The 24,234-nt window shown below is 48.4% G+C and overlaps 1 protein-coding gene across 2 annotated transcripts in view; it reads right to left on the bottom strand.

The window, feature by feature from the left end:
• Atp6v1c1 (ATPase H+ transporting V1 subunit C1) overlaps window positions 1-17,848 on the bottom strand; it is a 35,123-nt gene extending 17,275 nt beyond the window's left edge. Inside the window, exons 1-3 of one of the 2 annotated variants that reach the window (XM_027431367.2) lie at window positions 17,694-17,848; window positions 1,541-1,704; window positions 72-139 (exon numbers count right to left, since the gene is read on the bottom strand). In XM_027431367.2, coding sequence (XP_027287168.1) covers window positions 72-139; window positions 1,541-1,672 — 200 coding nt within the window. In that variant the 5' untranslated portion in view covers window positions 1,673-1,704; window positions 17,694-17,848. Of the gene's footprint in view, window positions 1-71; window positions 140-1,540; window positions 1,705-17,553; window positions 17,576-17,693 lie in introns of those variants that run through there. The other variant, XM_027431368.1, reaches the window with a different exon arrangement.
• Window positions 17,849-24,234: the final 6,386 nt, after the last annotated feature.

Genomic DNA, 24,234 nt, shown 5'->3' on the forward strand with positions numbered 1-24,234 from the left:
AAGACACTCTCCACACAACCTGATACCGACAACAGTCTCACTGTCCAGCCCCACGAACTCAGATACATTACCCTTCTACAAACGCATCCAGTTTAGCCAGTTCATCCGACAAGCCAACCAAGACATCCAACGTGCCAACCTGGAAGGGAGACTCAGCTTAGTGTTCAGCTCTCATCACGTTCACTTTTTATTCAAGGGCTTGGACACAGGCCTTTCTATGTAACTGAGGTGAGCCCCCGGTGCCCATTCCTCCAGGCCCCCCAGTGCTGAGATTACAGATTCACAACACCATATCTTGTCTCCCTGTCTCCCACCCCCTTAAGTGAGTGGAGCCTTTTTTTTTTTTTTTTTTGAGACAGGGTCCCATCTAGTCCACGCTGGTCTCAAACTTGGTATATGGCCAAGGCTGGCCTTGAACTCCTGATCTTCCTGCCTATGCTGACTGAGTGCTGGGATCACAGGCTTGTACCATCACTCTCCCAGCTCTTTACCTTTAAAAGCTAGATGATGTATCTTTATATGAAGGGTTCACAAATCTTACATTCTCCACTTTTATTTCATAGAATATAGAAAAAACATTTGCTGAACATTTAAGTGAATTTGTATGTATGAGTTAATTCTCTAAGTGGAAACTACCACTTAGAACATGAAAACTTGGCACTTAAGGAGCAGGCCCACCTTGCTTTAACAGGCCAGGGACAATAGAAATGTCCTACTTTACAACAGGACTCTAAGATGGGTCTGTGGATGTCCACCACAGGGCCTGCTGTTGAGTCTGTGTGCACAATTGTGTGCCAAAGACCATGCTTTCGAAGTAAAATGTTGTTAGCCAGGCTGGTAGCACACACCTTTAATTCCAGCACTTGGGAAGCAGAGGCAGGCCAATCCCTGTGAGTTCGAGGCCAGCCTGGTCTACAAAGCGAGTTTCAGGACAGTTAAGACTGTTACAAAGAGAAACCCTGCCTCAAAACACCAAAAAGTAGTTAAATGCTGTCTTCACAAAAGTTCAATTAACATCCTGGTAGTCTGCTTCATATCACAACTGATGGATTATGGGTCTTCAATAAATGTTAGATGCATTCATTTAATGGATTAAATAATGCCTAAGTAGGTACTACGGGGATAGAGTATAAACAATAACAGAAATATTACTGTGATGTTTAAAAATATATACTAAGATTTTTCTCTTCTGAGAATCCCACTTGTGATGCAGGACCAAGACTTCCTTATACTTAAGGAAAATAAGATGTAACCAAGACAAGATCTACTCTAAATTACATCAACAGCTGGGGAGGAGTAAATTTACTACTCAAGGAACCTAGGAATTCACTTCTGCCTAAACAGAGCCCTTCCCAGGAATCCCCAAACTCACAGCCCCCTCAGGCTCCCCCAAACTCACAGCCCTCTCAGGCTCCCCCAAACTCACAGCCCCCTCGAGCTCCCCCAAACTCACAGCCTCCCCGGGCTCCCCCAAACTCACAGCACCCCCTCCCCCGCCCCACAGCTTCCTGAGCACAGTTTTCTGCACAGGAGGCCTCACCTTTAAGTCAGGGATGTTGAACTTGGAAGAGACCGCAAGGTTATTGTTCTTGGTAGTTGCTGCATGGAGTTTCTCCCATGTTTGCTGACAGGTTTTCTCCCCAGGAGCAGATATGAGCCAGAACTCAGTCATGTTTGTTACCTCTCTGGAAATCAGCGGAGAAGCTGTAATGTTAAAACAGAGCAGTAACGTTTGCTGTCCTGAGTAAACCTTCTAACAGGATCTGAAATGGCTCCAGAGAACCTGCTGTGTAAGGCTGATCCCAGCCAGAGGTACTCCTGGAAGGCTACAAAGGGGTGGGATGGGGGGGCTAGGGCACTAGGGAAATGCATTTGAAGGGAACATTGGGACCTTGGCCCTTCTCTCCTCCCCTCTGTTTTAATCCAGGGTCTCAATGTTTTGCCCAAGCTGGCCTCAAACTCTTGGACTCAAGCAATCTTCCTACTTTGGCTTCCCAAACAGCTCAATTACAGGAACATGCCCCCAAGCCTGGCTTCTCCTTTTTCCTTTCACTGCCAAGAAGAACAATGGACTTGACTGGACTGTGGTGGTGCACGCCTTTAATTCCAGCACATGGGAAGCAGAGGCAGGAGGATCTCTGTGAGTTTGAGGCCAGCCTGGCCTACAGAGCGAGTTCCAGGGCAGCCAGAGCTACACAGAGAAACCCTGTCTCCAAAAACAAAAACAAAAACAAAAACAAAAACCACAACAACAAAGAAGGAAACAGGACTTTTCGGCAACACAAGCATGCTTGATGCACTGAGGCAGCAGCAGCCCCAACAGCGGTCACCCTCGGCGATGCCGTCTTGGCTACTGGCCGTGGCTATTTCCCCATATCTGGTTTCCTCCACCTAATACTCTTCCAGTCACTAAACTATTTTACCCCAGATACCAATCAGGAGACTACCCTGACTGTACTATATCAGTTTATCAGAGAATCTACTGCATCTTTAAGCCTCTGGTTGCTTTGTTAGGTTAGTGGTATGGAGATTAAACCCAGGGCCTCAGGCACCTTAGGTAAACACTGAGTCTTTTCCCAATCTCCAGAGATAGACAGGGTCTCACTACAATGCCTACATTGGCCTTACACTCTTTTAGAGCCCAGGCAGGCTTTGGACTTTAAATCCTCCTGCCTGGACATCCTAAGTACATAGGATTACAGGCCTGTATGTTAGCCCAGTCTGAACCACCTTTAATAATTCCAATTTCCTAGGTGGCCTGTTTGGGGGAATTTGATGTTTTATTGTATGTTTGCTGTGGGTGTGTTTATCTACTCGATCTCCCCAAATAGCAGTTAAGGAAACCAACCGATCTAAGTCTGTGACAAGCGTGCCATGCCCCTTTTGTGCTGTGAGAGCTGGTAGATGTCCATCTCAGCATCCTAAAATACCCTTCTCGGTCCGCAGATGTCCCAAAGACCCCCGAAAACATGAAAGGAGACCCTATTTTCTCGTCTATAGATAACACCTGCCTCTCGACCCCAATGAGCTTTTATCAGGATAAAATAAAATAATGTCACAAATCATTCTCCACACAGCGGAGCAGTGTCTGGGAAAAGCACAGAAGGCTCTCTAAGTCTCGCTTTTAACCAGAGCCCTTTGGGGAGATAAGAAGGGAAGGACAACGGGCCTTTGCATTTGGTACTTCCTATGATACTCAGGTCTCCAAACTGTCATGTTCCATTCTCACCACAACCCCATGAGACACTCCTGAGGGCACAGCACACAACCATGACCCAGGGCTAGCGCTGGACTGAGGGCCACATTCTCTACAGGACTCTTCCTGTGCTGGGTCAGAAAAGAATGCTGATGTGTATATGTGCATGCTCCAGTGTGCCAGGCAGAGAACTGATTCTGGGAACAGCCTTATTGGCTGAGGCAGGGTCTCCACTGTCTACTGTGCTGTGTTCTCTGGAGTGGCCTCCATGCCCCGTCTCTTCCCTGTGGTCACAGGTGCTGTGGTCACAGGTGCTGTGGTCACAGGTGCTGTGGTCACAGGTGCTGTGGTCACAGGTGCGCGCCACTGCACCTGGCTTTGGAACCATGGGGCTGTGAAGTTAGCACGCTCACCCACTTCCCATCTTCCTGGCCCTGTATTCCTTGAATACTGTTGAATGAATAGCCCTGAGGATTAAATGAGCTAACAGACACATTGCTGAACTACAGTTGATTATCGACTTTCACTTTTCCGTTCTTGAAATATAATCTGTACACAAGGAAATACACCCATCTTAAGGCTTCAATCAGTTCCCATTAAACCATTGCCAAAACCAAAACTAAGAACATGTGTAGTAGCTCATGCCTTTAACCCCACACAAGGAAACCAGAGGGAGGAGAGCTCCAAGTTCCCCGCCAGCCGGGACTACAGTAAGACCCTGTCTTGAAAAAGTATTTTTAGTGGCCCACTTGGGACTCAAACAGGGAGGGTTTCCAGGGATCAAGGCTGGGTGACGTACACAACAAAGACCCTGGCACGAAACTCAAGAACAAAGTCAGGCATGGTGGCACATGCCTATAGTCTCAGCATTCACAACTACTTACTTGAGCCTCTGTCCCTTAAACCTCTTCCTATCAATCCAACTCCACTGTCGGCCCTGGCCCACACTGCTTTCTGTCCCTACTTTGGAGGTTCACCTGGTTTACAATTCCACCGCTAACTCGTTGGTGGGAGCAATGCAATGTGCTCTTTGGGACCTGGCTTCTCCAGCTCCAAATGTCCCTGCAATACCTGGAATGCCACTAGGCTCTATCTGGACATGCGCATTTACTGGCTTATGGTATGAAGAGCAAGGCATTTTAGGAACCAAGCATTTTGTGAAAACATGTTTCCACTTCCTTTGGGTTAACTTTGCAGAAATGCACTTTTTTTGGAGTGGGGAAGAGTTTCAAGACAGGGTTTCTCTGTGTAACAGCCCTAGCTGTCCTGAAACTTGCTTTGTAGACCAGGCTGGCCTCCAACTCACAGAGATCCGCCTGCCTCTGCCTCTGCCTCTGCTGGGATTAAGGGTGTGCCCCACCACCTGGCCAGCCAGAAGTGTACTTTCTAAGCAGATAACTGTGGTGTTATTTGACCTTACAGAAGCCACCAACTGTTTTCCAGCAAGAACGTCCTGCTCCCACCTGCTCCCTGACATTAATTCTCTGCCTCATCTTCAGCCTTTCGGTGGTTGCAGGGGTTGCAGGAAATGCACAATGCATTTCCATGAGGGCTAATGAAATTCTGTATCTTTCCGTGTTACCAGCCATTTGTGAGCCTTCTTTTATAGTGTCTTTTAAAATCATTTGCTCACATATTTGTGCATGTGTTTAGGTGTAGAGGTGCCAGACGGTAACCGTAGATGTTGTTCCTCAAGCAGCATCCACCACCCCTTTTTGAGACAGGGTCTCTCCCTGGCCTACAGCTTATGGAGTGGGCAAGGCTGGCTGGCCAGTGAGCCCCACAGACCCCCCTGTCTCCGCTCCGCTAGCACTGGGATCATGAACACCAACAAGCACACCTGGCCTTTTCTTTTCTTTTCTTTTTAATGAGTCCTAGAGATTGAATTTAGGGCCTCATGCTTGCACAGTAAACATTTTACTGACTGAGCTATCTCCCCAGTTCCTGTGTACCCATTAAACACACACACACACACACACACACACACACACCAAACAAAACTGAGTTATTAGTGGACTCTAGAGTTTTGTACTTGGTGGAATCTGAAACGCAACAGGCTTTGCACTGTTAGCCCCGAACCACTATAACCTGAGATACCTGATTTCTAAAGAGAAAATACCTGACTCGCTACTGTAGAGAGAGACTCTGGTCTAGGATCAGCTGGTGGCATTCCATCCAGGCAGTGCTAAAGCAAAGCACACCATGGCAGAAGCAGAGAGAAGAGAAAGAGGGACAAGAGTTCCACAGGTCTTGGAGGCAGACCACCAACAACCCAGAGACTCCCCGACTCGCCCTTCTGAAGTCCTAGTGCCACAAAAATGCATAATCCAAGCAACAGCGCCTAAGTACTTGTGGTTTATTTCTACCCAGATGGTCTAACTTTTTGTTTGGGTTTTTGTTTTGAACAGTGTCTTCCTATGTACCTCTGGTTGTCCTGAACTCTCTGTGTAGACCAGTCTGGCCTTGAGCTCAGTGACCTGCCTGTTTCTGCCTCCCAAGTACTGGGACTAAAAGAGTTCACCCCTCTGCCCAGCTGTCTTCTTGTTTAGTCGATAATGGGTTTTATTTTAACTCCTTTATTCATATGTGATGCTAGACCCTGTTCATATCCCACTCAGCCAACCCTCTAATGTGAGCAGCTTAAATCCAGATTCCACAACAGGAAGCATCCCTGTCTCTTTAGGCTTCTTTCTCCAACAAACAATCAGGCCTCCTTTCTATTGTTCTTTCATATGGATGTATGGCACGCACACGCAAGCACACACACACACAGAGAGAGAGAAAGAGAGAGAGAGAGAGAGACTGACTCTCTTATTTTTTAAATCTAGGAGCTCTTTCTGGAAAGGAATGGTGTGGAGACAAGGTTTCATGTGGCCCAGGCTGGCCTTGAACTGCTCATCTTGCTGCCTCCCCTTTCCAAATACTTGGATTACAGACACAAGCAACCCTGGCTGACCTAATTTAACCTTTTTTTAAAATTACATTTATTTATTTGTGTAGGTGCGTGCACAGGACAACTTGTGGGTTGTGGGTTCAGTTCTATCTTTCCACCAGGTGGGTCTTAAGAGATCAGGCTTGGTGGCAAGCACTTTTACCCGCTAAGCCATCTCTCCAACCCCTAATTCATGTTTTCTCAATGGTGGCTTTGAGAGATGTGGCCAATGTCCAATTTATCAACTTAAAAAAAAAAACAAACATTTTTTTTTCCTGTGCCACAGAAAGACTTGACTTGCCACAAAGTCAAATATCACCCTGTTTGAAATTTAACTTCTTGAATCTCTATGTAGTTGTCATGTGGAAATTTTTCAGCTACTATTCTCTTTGAATTGGTGTCTGCTCACTTTGCTGAGACAAACCCTGTTGTGCCATCTGCCTCTGACGCGCAGGTCCCTCAGCCCCGCACACTGCTCTCTGTGACTTTCTCTTGCGCAGCAGTGTTCTTCATCTTCTGTTTCCCTGCCTTCACTTCCTTCTGCTTTTTCACTTATATTTATATTTATATTTATATGTGCACACACGTCAGACAGGAACTCTCTAACTAGAAAAGGCTGAGAGCTTTGGACAAGTGTGAACTCCATGTGTGCGCCGGGGAGTGAACCCAGGGCTCCCTGCAAGGGCAGCCACTGCTCCAGCCCTGACTTCTCTGTGGCCTGTCCTTCTCATCTAGTGACATTTCACTTCAGGTACACTAAGCTCCAGCTTTTAAAGACTTCTATTTCCTTGCTCATCTGATACTGTCCATTAAGTCATTGGTCCTATTCCTAATTACCACATTACATTATTGATTACTGCATTTTATCTTCCTTCTGAGAATGTTGGAGACCCAAGCGGATGGCTCAGGGTGGAGGCTGGATGACTAAGTTCCATCCTTTAGGATCCACATGGTGGAGCTCCTGCAAGCTCTTCTAGGACTTGCACACATGTTCACACACACACACACACACACACACACACACACACACACACACCACAGACACACACACAGACACACACACACAGACACACACACAGACACACACACACAGACACTACACACACACACACACACACACAGACACTACACATACACACACACACATATACACACACACACATACACAGACACACATATACACACAGACACACACACACATCACACACACACACACAGACACACACACATCACACACACACACAGACACACACACACAGACACACACATATACACACACACCACACACACACACAGACACACACACAGAGACACTACACACACACACACACAGACACTACACACACACACACACCACACACAGACACACACACACACACACAGACACACACACACACAGACACACACACACACAGACACACACACATACACACACACATACACACACACTCACACACAGACACATACACACACTCACACATACACACACACATACACACACACTCACACACAGACACATACACACACTCACACATACACACACACACACTCACACACACAGACACACAGACACACACATACACACAGACAGACACACACACACAGACACACACACACACATACACACACACACTCACACACAGACACACACACACACTCACACACACACATACACACACTCACACATACACACGCACACACTCACACACACACACACAGACACACACACACAGACACACACATACACATACACACATACACACACATACACACACACACACACACACACACACACACACACACACTGTAATTTTTTTGAAAAATGTTTGGGATAAGGTCTTACTATATAACCCTGGCTAGCCTGAGCTGGTTATGTGGACCACACTGGTTTCTGACTTGTAGAGATCAGCCTGCCTCTGCTCCCCATTGCTGGGATGCTGAAATGAGCATGGGCCATCAGCCTAGACTAATTTTCTTTTTTTAAAGACCAATGCTGTGCTTTGCTCTGGAAGGTACTTAGTTTGCTGGACTTTGTTTTTCTGTTTAAGAGTGTTGTGCTGGAACAGGAACACACCTCAGGGACAGACGGCTTGCCCAGCAATCCCTCAGGCCTGGATTCAAGGAAAGAGAGGAGGGGAAGGGAAGAAAGGGGAAGCAATTGTGCTGGCAATTTTTCAGTTCACAGCTGTCTACTGGGCCTACAGAGGTACTCATGTTTGTCTGACGACTTTACTTAACTAGATAAGCCACCCCACTCGCCAGCCTAAAGTCATCGAGTTCCTTCCTGACTACAGTGCAGTGATCTGCAGGGGAGAAAGCTCGAAGAGCTCACTGTGTCCGAAAGTGAAGTTTATTTGGGGAGAAATGCACTTACACAGGAGGCGGGTGATCGCCACAGGTTCCAGCTCCAAGGATCCTCCCAGGCTCTCTGTGACTCGTCCACCCGCAAGAGAGAGCAAGCCTGTCCTGGACCCCAGACTAAATCCCACACGCTCACGTATGCACCTGTACCACGCCCAAATGGGCGTGATCAGCGCCACAGGTGCGTATTAGATCTCTCACTACAATTCCCCTTTTAGTCTAAAGAAAAAGATTTAGACTTGATAGACAACTATAAACAATGATAGCAAATATCAAGTGTGTTCTAGGAGAAGGAAAAGTAAGAACACCACCCTCAAGACCTATTGCCAGTGAAGCAAGAAGAGCAAATGGCAAGAGCTACCACAGTCCGGCATGCCTGTCACCCACAGTCTGAAGCAGTTTCTCCCTGAGCCCATTTCAGCAGAAGCTAGTTTGGCTGTACAGGTCAGTCACAACCTTTGTATGGTTATCTAAACAATATTCGCTCTGGGTGGAGATCCAGCTGCATCCTCAGCCTCCCTCCTTTCTCAGTCTTGTGTTTTGCATTTAAAGTTAAAAAAAAAAAAAACAGGATAAATGACAATAAACACCAAAAAATTCACAAGCAAACGCAGAAAGAAAGAAAGAAACAAACAATACTGTAGTTATGAAGAACACAAACAACAATGAATATGAATTACTTGGTAATAATGGAAGAAATGTTCATTTTTGTTACAAATAAAACTCATACACTATTGATAAGCTGTCTTGATTGGCAAAATGTAAATTCATTCAGAGGAACTAATGAAACGGTAACAATCTGTCGTCATTGATTCAAATATACAAAGCCAGGCATGGTGGTACACACTTCTAACTGAAAGTTCAAGGCCAGCCTGGGGTACAGTATTGGTCAGCTTTTCATCAATCTAACACAACCCAAGGGTCACCTGGGAAGAGGAAACCTCAACAGAGAAAACACCTCCAGACTGTAGGCGAGTGGGAGGGGCATTCTCCTGGTTCTCGATGTGGGAAGGCAGAGACCACAGTGGAGTCCACAGTGAAGCACCTCGGTGGGGCTGATGGTCCTGGGCTGTATCTAAAAAGCAACCTGAGCAAGCCCGGAGGCCCAAGCCTGCAGGCAGCTTTCCTCTGTGGCCTTAACTCTAGTTCCTGCCTCCAGGTTCCCAGCCTGTCTTCCTTCTCTCTGTGGACTGTAATCTGTGAGGTGAAATACACCCTCTCCTCCCAAGCTGGTCTTGGTCAGTGTTTCATCACAGCAACAGAAACCTGACCATGACAACTACATTGTAAAACTGTTTTCAAGACTCTAATGTCTAAAATAGAACACTTTAGATAAACTATCTAAACACATTGCTATTATTTTACAAAAGGGATGTTATTTATTTATATCTTTGGAAACTGATCCTGCCTCAGCTTTTCAAGCAACTGGGAATATGGTGTGGGCACCCTGTCTGGCTCAGTTTTATCTTTTATTTGTTTTTGAGATCACACTTAGGATCTCACATGTGTACTCTACATTTCCAGCCTACTAGGTATCTTTACTTTTTAAACACCAAAAACATGCCCCTATCACAACAGCTGAAAAGTTTAGAGACTAACAAACAGCATCGCCAACACTGGCGAGTCTGGCAAATGGTCCAGTGGGAAAGGCGCTTGCCACCAAGCCTGACTATGATTTTTTGATTCCCAGAACCCACGTGAAGGTGGAGGGACAGACAAGAGGCTCCACACAGTGAGTTCCTGTCTTGATGAGCGTGTGAACTTACCAAGAACAGAGGAGAAACCATTCTGAATGTCGCATGCACAAGCAACAGATGGTTCTGTGCCCACATTGTCTCCTCTCCAGGTGACAGAGCTGAATAACTGCTTACACATATGCACCAAGCTCTGGTTCCCACTTGGAATGAAATCTGAATCTGCCCATCATCAGCCCCTGGGAGAGTTTTTCCTGCCTTATCCTCAGAACCTTCCTGGGTCCTCCCGTTCCACTCTAACCTCAAGCCTGCCCTGGGTTCTCTTCCCTACTCTGCCTCTCCGCTCAGTTCACTTTGCACAAACTACTCTCTGCCTATAAAAGCCCTCCAAGCTAGGGCTGGAAAGATGGCTCAGTGGTTAAGAGCACTGACTGTTCTTCCAGAGAACCTGGGTTCAATTCCCAGCACCCATATGGTGGTCACAACTGTATGTAACTCCAGTTTCAGGAGACCTGACAGCCTTATACAGGCACACACAAAGGCAAAACACCAAAGCACATAAAATAAAAATAAAAACAATAAATGTGATCCAAGCCATTTTCTCAACTAAGTCCATCTACCACCAAATCTGATAACATTCACCACCCTGCATCCCTCAATCTCATCCATTCAACCCAAGTAAACACTGTGACTGTATTCAGGCAGATGCACATTTTATGTTTAGTCTCTTATTTAACTAGTAGTGGTTTCAATTTAGAGTCTTCGTAATTTCAAGTCCCTAGAACTGCGGTTGCCTCTGGGAAGCAAAACAAATGATGTAGTCCCTGTCATCGAGTTACTTCCAGTGATGGCCACAGATCTCTGTGAGGTAGGCAAATGTCCACAGGGAAAGAGACAGTGAGAGGGGCTCATGCAGGGGCCAAGACAGGAAACCACCTCAGCACAACACATGACAGCTCACGGGAGCAAAGCACAAATACAGAGGGAAAGCCTGGGTCCAAAGCTCTGCTATAGTTTAATCACCATGTCTCTTACCTATGCTAATGTGAAGGTTAGAATTACTGCCCTACCACACTAATTTACATGTAAAATAAAAACAATGTAGCTGCTTACACAGACCCACAAGGGGTGGGGGTACTGAGCCTGCACAGATCTGCTGGCATTGCTTCTGTGAATGGGGAGAAGACAAACCCCAAAGAGGACAACCACAGAAAACAGGACGGTGTCCCAGTAAGTACCCCAAGCCTGCACTCATTTTAATGCTTTCAAGAAACCCAACACTGTAGCCCACCTGTGTCGGCACACACCTATAATCCCGGGACTTGGAAAACTAAGGCAAGTTTGAGGCTAGCCTAAGTGACAATGTGAGTCCCAGGTTAGCCTGAAGTACACACATTAAGACCCTGTCTCAAAAGGAAGGACGGATGGCAGGCAGGCTGGCCAGCCGTCATTGACTGTATACAGTTCCAGGTGAGGCCAGCCTGGCTCACAGGAGATTCTTTCAGAAAGAATAAATGTAAGTAAGCCATTATACAAAATGCAATGTTGGAAAGTACCTAGCAATTTCTGGGAAAGCTGCTGTACTTGAACTGGCACACTGGCCAACATCTGCTGTATATCTACTACTCAAAGCCATTAAAGAGAACTCTTCTGGCCTAGCAAGGGGGCTTGCCTTTGGGATCTTAGCATCTAGGAGACGGGGAGGTGTAGTTTGAAGCTAGGTTGCTTGGACTTTATAGGGAGCACCAGGCCAGCCTGGGCTACAGTGTGAAACCTGCAGCACAGGGCCAAGGCGATGGCTCAGTGGGTAAGAGCCCTGGTGACCCAAGTTCTCTCTGCAGAACCTGAGTAAAGGATGGCTTGGGTGGCAGCTGTGCTCCACGGAGATGGGAGGCAGAGACAGGAGTGACAGCCCCTGGTACTCAGGAAACCCTGCGTCAACAAGGGGGGTGGAGAGAGTGACTCCTCCAGGTTGTCTTCTGACCACCACTCAAGCCCCCGAGCCCGTCTAGACTCCCAACTCAGAGTGCCACTCCCCTTTCCTCTTGGGCTGGTCATGTATAACCCTGACTAGACTGCGATGCCCTCTGTTCTAAGGTGACCTCTACCAGTTTGAAATTCAAGTTAAAGGCCTAAAATCAGGGCTGGGGCTCAGCCATGGAGTACACACCTGCCCAGCCATGCACAAGACTCTGACTCAATTTCTCAAACCTCCCTCCCCTCTTGAAACAAGATGGTTCCCCAGCTCGTCTGAGCTTTTTAACTGCTTCAAGGACAGCACATATTGAATCGTGAGTAATGAGAAGCCCTTCAATATGTTAGGCAACTTGGTGCCGGATCCCCTTAGAGCAGATGTTAGCACTGATCCCCGAGGAGCAGAGAATGGCTAATGAAGGTATCTGTCCAAAGTCGTAGCTAGTAGCTACATTGAGACCAACAGAGACCTACTGAAGGTTTTCATACAACTCTAAATGTAGTTTCTGTAGTTAATGCTAACAGAAGCAAAACAAGACTGGATTTACAGAACTATGACTCCTATTTTCTCATCTTCATCATTTATGTCCAAGTGTGTGATGACCCTGTGCGCTCATCCGTCTCCTTGAGAAATGCACTGGACTATTTCCAGCTGTCCCCTTGGTGTGAGTCCAAACATGGGGCAGCCCTGTCTAAAATGCCTTCAGCATTACGGCAAAGAAGCAGTGGACTAGTACAAGCTAGCCAGGGACATTAACATGTTGCTGGAGATGGCTCAGCAGGCAAGAGCACTTGCTGCTCTGGTAGAGGACCCTGGTTCAGTTCCCAACACTTACACGGTGGCTCACAACCACCAGGAAGGAACTCCAGTTCCAGGGGATCTAATGCCCTCCTCTGGCTTCCATAGGCACCAGGAACATGTGTTACACGTAACATACAAGCAGACAAAACACATACACACACAAAAAATAATAATTTCCTTTAAAAAGTTAATATATCAGTTAATTGGGTTAACTTATTCCTATTCCTACAGCAACTTCCTATTCATTCAGTCTGCTTTTAATGCCCCTCCCCCTGCCTCCCCTTCTCCCCCCACCATGAGTCTCAGTCCGTAGCCCTGGCTGAGAGTGAATTCACAGATTTCCACACGCCTCTGCCTCCCAAGTGTTGGGTTAAAGGCGTGCATCACACCTGGCATCTGCCTTTCGACAAGGTGCCAATACTGCATCCACCTGGCATTCTATCTCCAAATGCACACCCATGATCCTCACTTTAGACCCACAGCACAGCTAACGAGCCATCTTTCATCCTGCTACAGCACAAGCATGTCTCCTCCACTGAGTGCCCGACTCAACCTTCTCAACTCAGTAAAGGGTATACACATTTGCACAACAGTGTGTTGTTACATTTCCCACTGGAGGATGCTGTAAGATGGGTGTGGTGATTCCTGTCTGTGACACTGGTACTTGGGAGGCAGAGGCAGGAGGATCAGGAGTCCAAGGCCACCCTAAGCTAAATGTGACCCTATCTCAAAACAAAAGAGAAATTTCGGGTCACCTTGGTTTAATGACTGAACTCTTTCCAAGAACACCAGGCTAATGCTGTCTTAAAAGCATTGATGGAATGCAAACCAAGTGCAAATTAATTTGTAGCTAAAATAAAATATTGTTCTACATCCAGACAGTAAAAACAATGCACCCTCAGACAGATCACAACCTGTACAAGGACAAGCTATAAAAGGTACTTAGTCAGACTGGAGAGATGGCTCAGTGGTTAAGAGCACTGACTGTTCTTCCAGAGGACCTGGGTTCAATTCCCAGTACCCACATGGTGGCTCACAACTGTCTGTAACTCCAGTTCCAGAGGACCCAATAGCCATGGCAAAAAACACTAATGCACATAAAAATTTTTTAAAAAATGTTTTAAAAAATGTATCTAGTCAAAACTGTCACTATTCGTAAGCAGAATCAAATACAAAAGAAGGGGAGAGCAAGTGCACACCTGGGCCCAGCATTCGGGAGGTGGAACAGCAGCATGGGTAGCTCCCGGCCAGCCTGGGAGTCATGGTTTAAACTACCAACCCAGGGACTAGAGGACTCAAGAGGCCTGTCATAAAAGGGTTAGCGTGCCATGCTAGTCTTGCTCTTGACCAATGGACATCATTTTATAAGTTATAGCAATAATCAGAATTCAATTTCTGAAAAGTTTTAAACACAAGTAATGTAAATGAAACTGCTAAGATTTATAAATACCCAGGCCCGTCTGCACTAGAGAGGCAGAAGCAGGTAAATTTCTGAGTTCAAGGACAGCCTGTCTACACTTTGCCTAGATCTAGAAACTAAACAGTGTACACACACACACACACACACACACACACACACACACAGAGAGAGAGAGAGAGAGAGAGAGAGAGAGAGAGAGAGAGAGAGAGAGAGAGAGAGAACGAGAGAGAGAATTCTTTAGTCCCAGCACTCAGGAGGCAGAGAGGCAAACCTCTGAGTTCGAGGTCAGTCTCATGTACATAATGAGTTCCAGGTGGGCTGGAGAGATGGCTCAGAGGTTAAGAGCACTAGCTGCTCTTCCAGAGGTCCTGAGTTCAATTCCCCGCAACCACATGGTGGCTCACAACCATCTGTAATGAGATTTGGTGCCCTCTTCTGGCCTGCAAGTCGAACACTGTACACATACATAATAAATAAATAAATAAATCTTAAAAAAAAAAAAAGAAAAAGAAAGATTATTTCCTGCCTTGTTTTGAATTTGGAATTAGAGTAGTCACCTAGCTCTCAACATTCAGGATGCAGAGTACTATTTCTTGAGACCTGATCTAGTATCTGCAAAGGAACCAAAAGGGAAGAGGATCCTATAGTCAGCACAATGGAGACTCAGTCACTTGTTGCCAAAGAATCGTGATTGACACCTGGAGCACTCTGGCTCAGCAACAGAAGCCCTTGACCCATGCTCACAGAAAAGCAGTTCTGGGTTTTTCAAGGCCTGCAACTTACTATATATGCCAGGCTGGCTCAAACCTGTGGGGTCCTCCTGCACAAGTAATCCATGTAAGTTCCACCTGCGATCCAAAACCATGGCAGTTATGCTAGACTTAGACAAGTCACTTGGCCTCTCTGCTTGTAGTCCCAAGGGTCTACATGGGTTTCTATCTACACAACAAAGCAGGAAAGGGCGACAGAAGACATTACAAAGGGGGAAAGATGAAAGACTACAGATTTTGGCAAAAGTCTCCTCCAAGCAACTTCCGTCCAGGTCTACTTAGAGCACCATGATAACTACCTCCTGGAAGGGTGCATGGAATGTAACCTTCCTTTCCCTTCCCCAGTTCCTTCATCCCTCTGATGGTAAATACAGTTAAGTAACGCCCCCAACTCCTAGGTGTAGACAGAGGACACCCACAAATCCTTCGGTGGACTGCAGTGTCCCTGAAGTCTCACTGATTTAGACCACCTTCCCTATCTTCAGAAAACTATGTCCTTAAAGCCACAGCCTGACTCTCCCCACTGTCTATGTAACCTTCCCTGGATCCTCCCTGCTTCTAACACCAAAGCCCGGAGAGCCTGACCGCCGCTCTGGACACACGCCTGCCTCTCTGTCACTCTGTCCACTCCCTACTACCTCACGCCTTTCCCATCCCAGCCCCACTCCCCTGTAATTTCCGGAAAGGTGTCTCCCTCCTCTCATTTCAAGGCCTTGACAGACTCTGTCCTCTCAGCTTGGGATGGTCTTTTCACTCCTGCCCGCTCATCCCCTAGGCCTCACGCCAGGCCAAACCCTCACCTCAGCAGAGCCTTCGTTGAATCTTTCCTTATTCCTGGGAAACCACTCTGCCAGCCCTTCAGAGCACTCCTACCCGTGGATAACATTTTTATTTGTCCAGACAGGGTCTCACTATTTAACGCTGGCTGGCTCTGCCCCCCAAGGGCTACGATTAGAGGTTTGTGCTACCACACCCAGCCGTTATGACTATTATTAAAACCTGCCTCCTCCCCACTTGTTTGTAAACTCTGCAAGACCAAGTCTGCTTTCTAAGCCCTGCTGGTCCCATGGTATCTGGTACCCGGCACGCACATATATGAGCAGGTGTCACTCGGCCTCAAAGCTCTTTCCCACAATGCAGTCTGCTCCAAACCTGGCCTTTGGCACCCCTGAAATGCATCTTCCCTCTAGCAGGCTCTCCAAATAACGGGGCCTTCCCTGAAGAGAAAGTTCTCCTCGGATCTCTCCAATTCCACTAGCTTGCCAAGACCCAAACTCAAGTTTTCTTAGCTCCATGATACTTGTGCCCTCTCTCTGTTTTTACTAATTTCATACAACCTCGTCCTTTCTCCTGTGACTTATCTTCTCAACATCAGTGTGGTAAGAACTCCTAGGACTGGGCTATTCACACCCCACGACTCCACTCCACTCCCCGGGCAGCACTAACTACTGAGCACCACACACAGACACACAGACACACAGATATACACACACACACACACACACACTACATTTTTCCTCTGCAAAGATTACCAGCTTCCCCTCTTAATGCCTCATATGTGATTCAGTTGGCCTCATGAGAGGCTGCCCGCAAGTTCCTTTTCAGGGGATCTGGCCTGCCCGCCCCCACATTCAGGTGCAACGGATTTAGCTGCCCCTATTCCCGTTCTGTCCACTGCCTGCCTGCAATGACCCTGTGTCCTCTGTCACCGCCCCCTGCCTGTGGTAGGAACCTGGAAACTGCCTTTCCCTCTCCTCCCGTACAGGCAAGAACACCCAGTGGGGACTGCATACAAACATACAGACATACATACATACAGAGAGACAGACACAAACATATAGACACACACAGACAAACATACAGACATACACACACATACAAACATACAAACATACACACACACATACAAACATACAGACATACATACACACACAAAGACACACACACAGACATACATACACACATACAAACATACAGACTTACAGTCATACAGACACACACACATACACACACAGACATACACACACACACACACAGATATACACACAAACATACATACTTACACACACACAGACAAACATACACACACACAGACAAACATACAGACATACACACACATACAGACAAACATACAGACTTAGTCATACAGACACACACACATACACACACAGACATACATACAAACAGACATACACACACACATAGACATACACACACACACACACACACACACACACACACACACACACACACACACCCCAGACCCCCATCGGAGCCACTCTGTCGCTCGCCACCCCGCTCACAAGCCACCACCCCCCGAGGGACGCGAACCGCCGACCCCTCTCCGTCCCTCCCTCGCTCGCTGGGGCCCCCGTCAAGGCCCCCTCCTTGCAGAGACACCCACCCTCGGGCCGCAGATGCCGACACCCGGCGCCCAGGCCGCCTGCAGCTCCGACGCCACAGCCTAGGCCCCCCGCTCGCTCGCCCGCCCGCCCGCCGCCGCCCCGCCCCTCCTCCCCAGCGGGCCGTCCGCGGCTCACTGACCCGGGAAGGTGTCTCACGCGGCGGCGGCGGCGGCGGCGGCGGCGGCGGCGGCGCGCGGGGCGCGGACGCGGGAGGCCTGGCAGACGTTAACCGCTCAGCGCTCCATCCCTCCCTCCCGGGCCTCGGCTCCGGCCTCTCGGCTTCCTCGACCCCTGCGCCCAGCGCCGGTCACGTGCCGCCCGGAGCCGTCAGCTGACCGCGGCGCACGCCGCCCCGCCCACGCGTCCTGACGGGCCCCGCCCCCGGGTGGGCGGGGCCGGGAGGACGCCGGCGCGCTTCCGGGTGGGCGGGGGCCGAGCGCTCCTGCGGGCTGCACGGCTGGCTGTCCCGGCTCGCCCGCCGCCTGCGAGTGTCCCCGCGGCCCCGCAGCCTCCTGCCCGCGTCGTGTGACAGCCCGGGCTTCGGGGCAACCTCCCTCAGAGTGAACTTCCAGTGCGCTCGCGTCTTGCATTCCAGGCTAGGGCCGTATTTTTTGGATTAGCAAGTACGGCGAGCCCTTGCCAGGGACTCCGGGTCTGGTTTGGGGCACCAAGGTGAACACGGGTAGTGAAGGAAGGCTCCAGGACAGTCCACATCGAGCTGCTCTCTCAGACATGCACATCTCTCACCGGTTGGGGACATAGGCGGTCCCTAGCTCAGGATTTGAGGAACTCAAGGACGGGGGGCGGGGGAGTTTCTGTTTTAATCCTTTTTACGTTGACAGCTTGGCCAACTGGAGGCCCGGGGGTCATGGAACTGCTTGCACAACGGAACGGGCACTCCTGGCATTGCATCCTGGCCGTCCTCCCTGGAGTGTGATTTTCATTATCAACAGCTCTGGCAGTGTCTTTGCGGGAGTTCCCAGCCGTCTCGAACTTGCAGAACGCTCGCCCTGAAAGGGCAGCACCATCTGGTGGGCCGGGAGCCAACGCAAGGTTGCTTTTGCAACCGATGGAGAGGAGATGGTTGGGAAGGCAGGCCGCTCTTGCAGAGGATCTGAGTTCGGGTACCAGCACCTACCACCCACGTGGAGTGCCTTTCACTCCAGCTATCTCCCGGCTTCATCCGACCTCCTCCAGAACCTGTCTGTACTCACGTGCACGCCCAGAGAGACAAGCACACTCATACACACAAATACAAATACAACAGATCTTAAAAAGAATAGATAAGGCCTAGAGAGAGAGGGCTCAGCCCCTAAAAGGCACCTGCCACCAAGCCTGATGACATAGTGGAAAGTGAGAACTAACTATTGAAAGATATTCTCTCCGGGCGTTGGTGGCGCACGCCTTTAATCCCAGCACGTGGGAGGCAGAGGCAGGTTGATCTCTGTGAGTTCGAGGCCAGTGTGGTCTACAAGAGCGAGTGCCAGGATAGGCTCCAAAGTCACAGAGAAACCCTGTCTCGAAAAACAAAAAAACAAAAAAGAAAGATATTCTCCAATTGCGACATTCACAAGGTAGCACCCACATGTACACACACACACAAGTATAGAAAAAAAAAGTTAACTATTCTTTTTTTAAAGGAGAAAGCTAAGCACCAACATTCATCTCTCTCTGCATCCTGACTACAAATAATGTGACCAGCTCTCTCAGACTTCTGCCTTCAGAGCTAGTTTACTCTTGCCACCGTGCTACAAAATGTGAGACAAAAATAACCCTTTCTGTATCTGTCACTTTTCTATTGCTGTGATGGAACACCGTGGCCCCGGCAAATTGTATTTATTAGGGCTTACGTTCCAGAAGGATAGGATTCCATTCCCATCACAGCAGGGAAGTGTGGCAGGGGACAGGCATAGCAACTGGAGTAGCAGAGAGCTCACTAACCAAACCCCAAGCAGGAAGCAGAAAACACGCTGGAAATTCCACACACTTCCTCCAGTAACACCACATCTCCTAAACTTCCCCAGACAGCTCCACCAGCCAGGGACCAAGTATTCAAATGTCCCCAGGCTGTGCAAGATGTCTCATTCAGACCACAGAAGCCTTCTTTCTCCCTTGTTTTATGTGGCAACAACAAAAAATTGTTAGCAAAAATGGGATCTCCGGAGCCAGGCGGTGGTGGTGCACGCCTTTAATCCCAGCACTCCAGAGGCAGAGACAGGCAGCTATCTGTGAGTTTGAGGCCAGCCTGATCTACATAGTGAATTCCAGGATAGGCTCCAAAGCTACACAGGGAAACCCTGTCTCGGAAAAAAAAAAAAAAATCTCCAGTCTAATAACAGGAACAAGGATCCCATACTAAGCTAGAAGTCTTTGCGTCTGATTCTGAAAAAGAACCTGGCTGTATTCTGGCTATGTCCTGAATTTTTAAGCTTTAAAATTTAAGGCTAAGCTCAAAAGTAATGGGCTAAGTTATTTGGCAAGGGATTTTATGACCGTCTAACATCCAGCTTGCAGAATTGTTAGCTTACTGTTTTCTATACTATCTAGTTTACTATAGCTCACTGTGCTTGGCTCTTAATCGGAAAAAAGAAAAACGTGAAAAATGAAGTGTCGTTGAAGGATCTTGAATGCACTTAAAATGGCAGACGAGGTAGGTGTAGAGAAAGCAGGTGTTCCACTGATGACAGCTCCAGTTTGTGAAAACACAAATTCATGGGAAAATAAGGAATCTGAGGAGCACACTGCTGAAAGGGTCTCTCTTCAAAAACAACGGCTGAAACAGAACGCGTTGTTCTTCCAGAGGACCAGAGTTCAGGTCCCAGCACCCACATCAGGCAGCTCACAATGCCTGCAGCTCCAGGGGTTCCAGTGCCCTCTTCTGGCCTCCTTGGGCATGGGTACTGATTAATGATTGATGTGGGAGGGCTTAGCCACTGTGGTCAATGCCACCCCTAGGCGGGTAGTTTTGGATCATATAAGAAAGTGAACTGAAAGCTGGAGAGATGGGTCAGTGGTTAAGAGCACTGGCTGCTCTTCCAGAGGTCCTGGGTTCAATTCCCAGCAACCACATGGTGGCTCACAACCATCTGTAATGAGATCTAGTGCCCTCTTCTGGCCTGCAGGCAGACATGCAGACAGAACACTGTATACAAAAATAAATAAACAAATCTTCAAAGAAGAAAGAGAACTGAGCAAGCCACGGAGAGCAAGCCAGCACACAGGGTTCCTCCATGGTCTCTGCTTCAGTTCCCACCACCAGGTTTTTTGTTTGAATTCTTGGCTTTGCCTTCTTCAATGATGGACTGTAAACTGTAAAGTGAAATAAACCATTTCCTCCTCAAGTTGCTTTCGGGTCAAGTAGGTCAAGTAGACATCGTATTTAATATAAATCATGGAAGCGAATGCCTGTCAAAATATTCTTGGACGAACTGGTTCTTGGGAAGGGAGGCACATGAGGCTCTTCTGATCCCCTAGTGCTGAACACAGGCAGTGAACATGGACCTAGCAAAGGGCAGAAAAGCTGTTTTTGTTTTCTTACAGGGGCTGCGAGGGGGGAACACACTAATACAATAAGTCGGGTGGGCTGGGCTCTGTAGTTGGATGGCTTTTCTCCATCTAGTCTGGTCCCACTTGGGCCAGTTTCTCTCCACCCATATATATGTAATTGTTTGGCCAATGGCTTAGGCTTAGTACCGGCTAGCTCTCTCTTATAAATTAACCCATTTTTACTAATCTGTGACTGACAGGTGATGTCCTGGTATCTTGCCTCCCGGGCGGCTACATGACATCTCTCCAACTCTGCCTTCCTTCTCTCTGCATCTTTGTTTGGAATTCCTGCCTAGCAATATTTTGCCTGTCCATTGGCTGAAACAGCTTTATTCATGAACCGATAAAAGCAACACATCTTCTCAGCCTACAGAAGGACATCCCACATCAGGGCTCTGCAGTTTTCCCATCCATAAACACCGCCCCCCCATGGCCTTATTCAGAGGATTAAGTAAGACAATATGAATAATGCGGTTAACTGAGCAGCTGGCATCGTTCGTCTCCACACACACTGTCAGGATGGCTTTTATGAGAAGAATTGGAATATAAGGAAAGGATTGAATCTCCAATACACCAGAAGAGAGGCTCCTGGCCAAACAGGCAGATAGCGATCAGTATGGTGAGCTAAAGACCCCCAGGGTGCTGCGATAAAGACCCCCAGGGTGCTGAGCTAAAGACCCCCAGGGTGCTGAGCTAAAGACCCCCAGGGCGGTGAGCTAAAGGCCCCCAGCGTGGTGAGCTAAAGACCCACAGTGTGGTGAGCTAAAGACCACCAGGGCGGTGTGCTAAAGGCCCCCAGCGTGGTGAGCTAAAGGCCCCCAGGATGCTGAGCTAAAGGCCCCCAGCGTGGTGAGCTAAAGGCCCCCAGGGTGCTGAGCTAAAGACCCCCAGCGTGGTGAGCTAATGACCCCCAGCGTGGTGAGCTAAAGACCCCCAGGGTGGTGAGCTAAAGGCCCCCAGGGTGGTGAGCTAAAGACCCCCAGGGTGGTGAGCTAAAGACCCCCAGGGTGGTGAGCTAAAGGCCCCCAGCGTGGTGAGCTAAAGGCCCCCAGGGTGCTGAGCTAAAGACCCCCAGCGTGGTGAGCTAATGACCCCCAGCGTGGTGAGCTAAAGACCCCCAGGGTGGTGAGCTAAAGGCCCCCAGGGTGGTGAGCTAAAGACCCCCAGGGTGCTGAGCTAAAGACCCCCAGGGCGGTGAGCTAAAGGCCCCCAGCGTGGTGAGCTAAAGACCCACAGTGTGGTGAGCTAAAGACCACCAGGGCGGTGTGCTAAAGGCCCCCAGCGTGGTGAGCTAAAGGCCCCCAGGATGCTGAGCTAAAGGCCCCCAGCGTGGTGAGCTAAAGGCCCCCAGGGTGCTGAGCTAAAGACCCCCAGCATGGTGAGCTAATGACCCCCAGCGTGGTGAGCTAAAGACCCCCAGGGTGGTGAGCTAAAGGCCCCCAGGGTGGTGAGCTAAAGACCCCCAGGGTGGTGAGCTAAAGACCCCCAGGGTGGTGAGCTAAAGACCCACAGTGTGGTGAGCTAAAGACCACCAGTGCGCTGGGATAGCTTCAAGGACTCAGCTTCCTGCTCCGAGGCCTGGACCTCGGAGACTTTGGGGGTTTATTGCTGCTACTGTTTTGTTTTTGTAGCCAGCCCGCCAGGCCCCAGACACAGAAACTTATTATTAGATATGAAAGCTCCGCCTTTTGTTTCTAACTAGCTCTTATAGCTTAAATGAGCCCATTCCTGTTGATCTACATGCTGTCTTTTACCTCTCCTCCTGCACGGCCTGCTTTCTCTGCATCCAGTTGGCAACCCTACCTTTCTTCTTCTCAGAGACCTCTCTGTCCCCAGAAGTCTTACCTAGCCTGTTCTTGCCTAGCTATTGGCCATTCGGCTCTTTCTTAAGCCATTCACAGTGACACACCTTCACACAGTAAAAAAGAATATTCCCGCAACATGTTTCGCTTCCGTTTTTTGTTTTGTTGGTGAGACGGTCTTTTGGTGTAGCCGGGCTAACCTGGAATTCACTCCTTAGCCCATAGTAGCCTAGAACTTGGGATTCTAGTCTCTAAACTTTCTGAGCGCTGGGATTATGCCAAAACACATCTCACTTAAATATTCTTTGAGAAATAAAGGATGAGGAGAGCGGGGAGTGGTGGCGCACACTTTTAACCCCAGCTCTTGGGAAGCAGAGGCAGGCAGATCTCTTTGAGTTCTAGGTCAGCCTGCTCTACAGAGCAAGTTCCCTCACCAGGTGGAGTTACTCAATGAACACAGTCTCGGAAGGGGATGTCAGGCAGAATGGATAACAGGGTGGGTTGAGGAAGACCAAGTGGATGTGTGAACATCTCTGGTGACCCAGCCATCTTGGGGCCGTTGCTAGGGAGCTGATAGAACAGGGAAGGAAAAAAATCCAGACAAACATGTAATTTTAGTTCTAGGAACTAAGTTATGTTGGTTTCAGGAATTGTAATTATTTAAAATAGAAGAACTTTTTAAAATGGAGTGTGTCATGCCCAAATTCTGAGCCCCAAAATCACCAAGAGGCCCATTTCCATGCAAAAGCAATGAGTCTTTTATTGCAGTTGTTTAATGAGCTAACCCCATTAGCTCAGGCCTTTCATCCTTCCACCAGGGTGGATGGCTGGGGAAAGACCCCGAGAAACCACAGGACAGAGATCTTGTAGGGCAGCGTAAGGGGATTATCTAGGGGTACACACAGGCTCAGGATTGGTGTGCCTCCAGGCTTGCCCTGTGTTGATTGGTCAACTGGTTGTTATGGTCCCTCCCAGGGTGGTTGCTATGCTCTGCATGTCATTGCTGTGCACTTGTCTGTAAAGCACACCCAGAGCTGTAAAGCATAGCACCACCAGCTAACTTCTGATTGGTTCCTTGCCACGAGGTGGGTATCTGACCTCCTAGTAACCAAGACAAGGTCAGGCAAGCACGTGTTAGGCTGTTATGGCTGCCGAAATGGGGATCTGGTCCCTTTGGAGTGACCATACTTGTTTATCCCTATGGACAGACAAGATTATTTGGAGGAAATATTCAGCCAGGTACCTAAGCATACATTCAGTTATCCTATGGTTTGATGTCTTCCCCCCCCCCTGCGCAAATTCACGTTGAAATCTAATTGCCATTGTAGCAAT

The sequence above is a fragment of the Cricetulus griseus genome, chromosome 10, assembly GCF_003668045.3.
Source record: "Cricetulus griseus strain 17A/GY chromosome 10, alternate assembly CriGri-PICRH-1.0, whole genome shotgun sequence".
Lineage (NCBI taxonomy): Eukaryota > Metazoa > Chordata > Mammalia > Rodentia > Cricetidae > Cricetulus > Cricetulus griseus.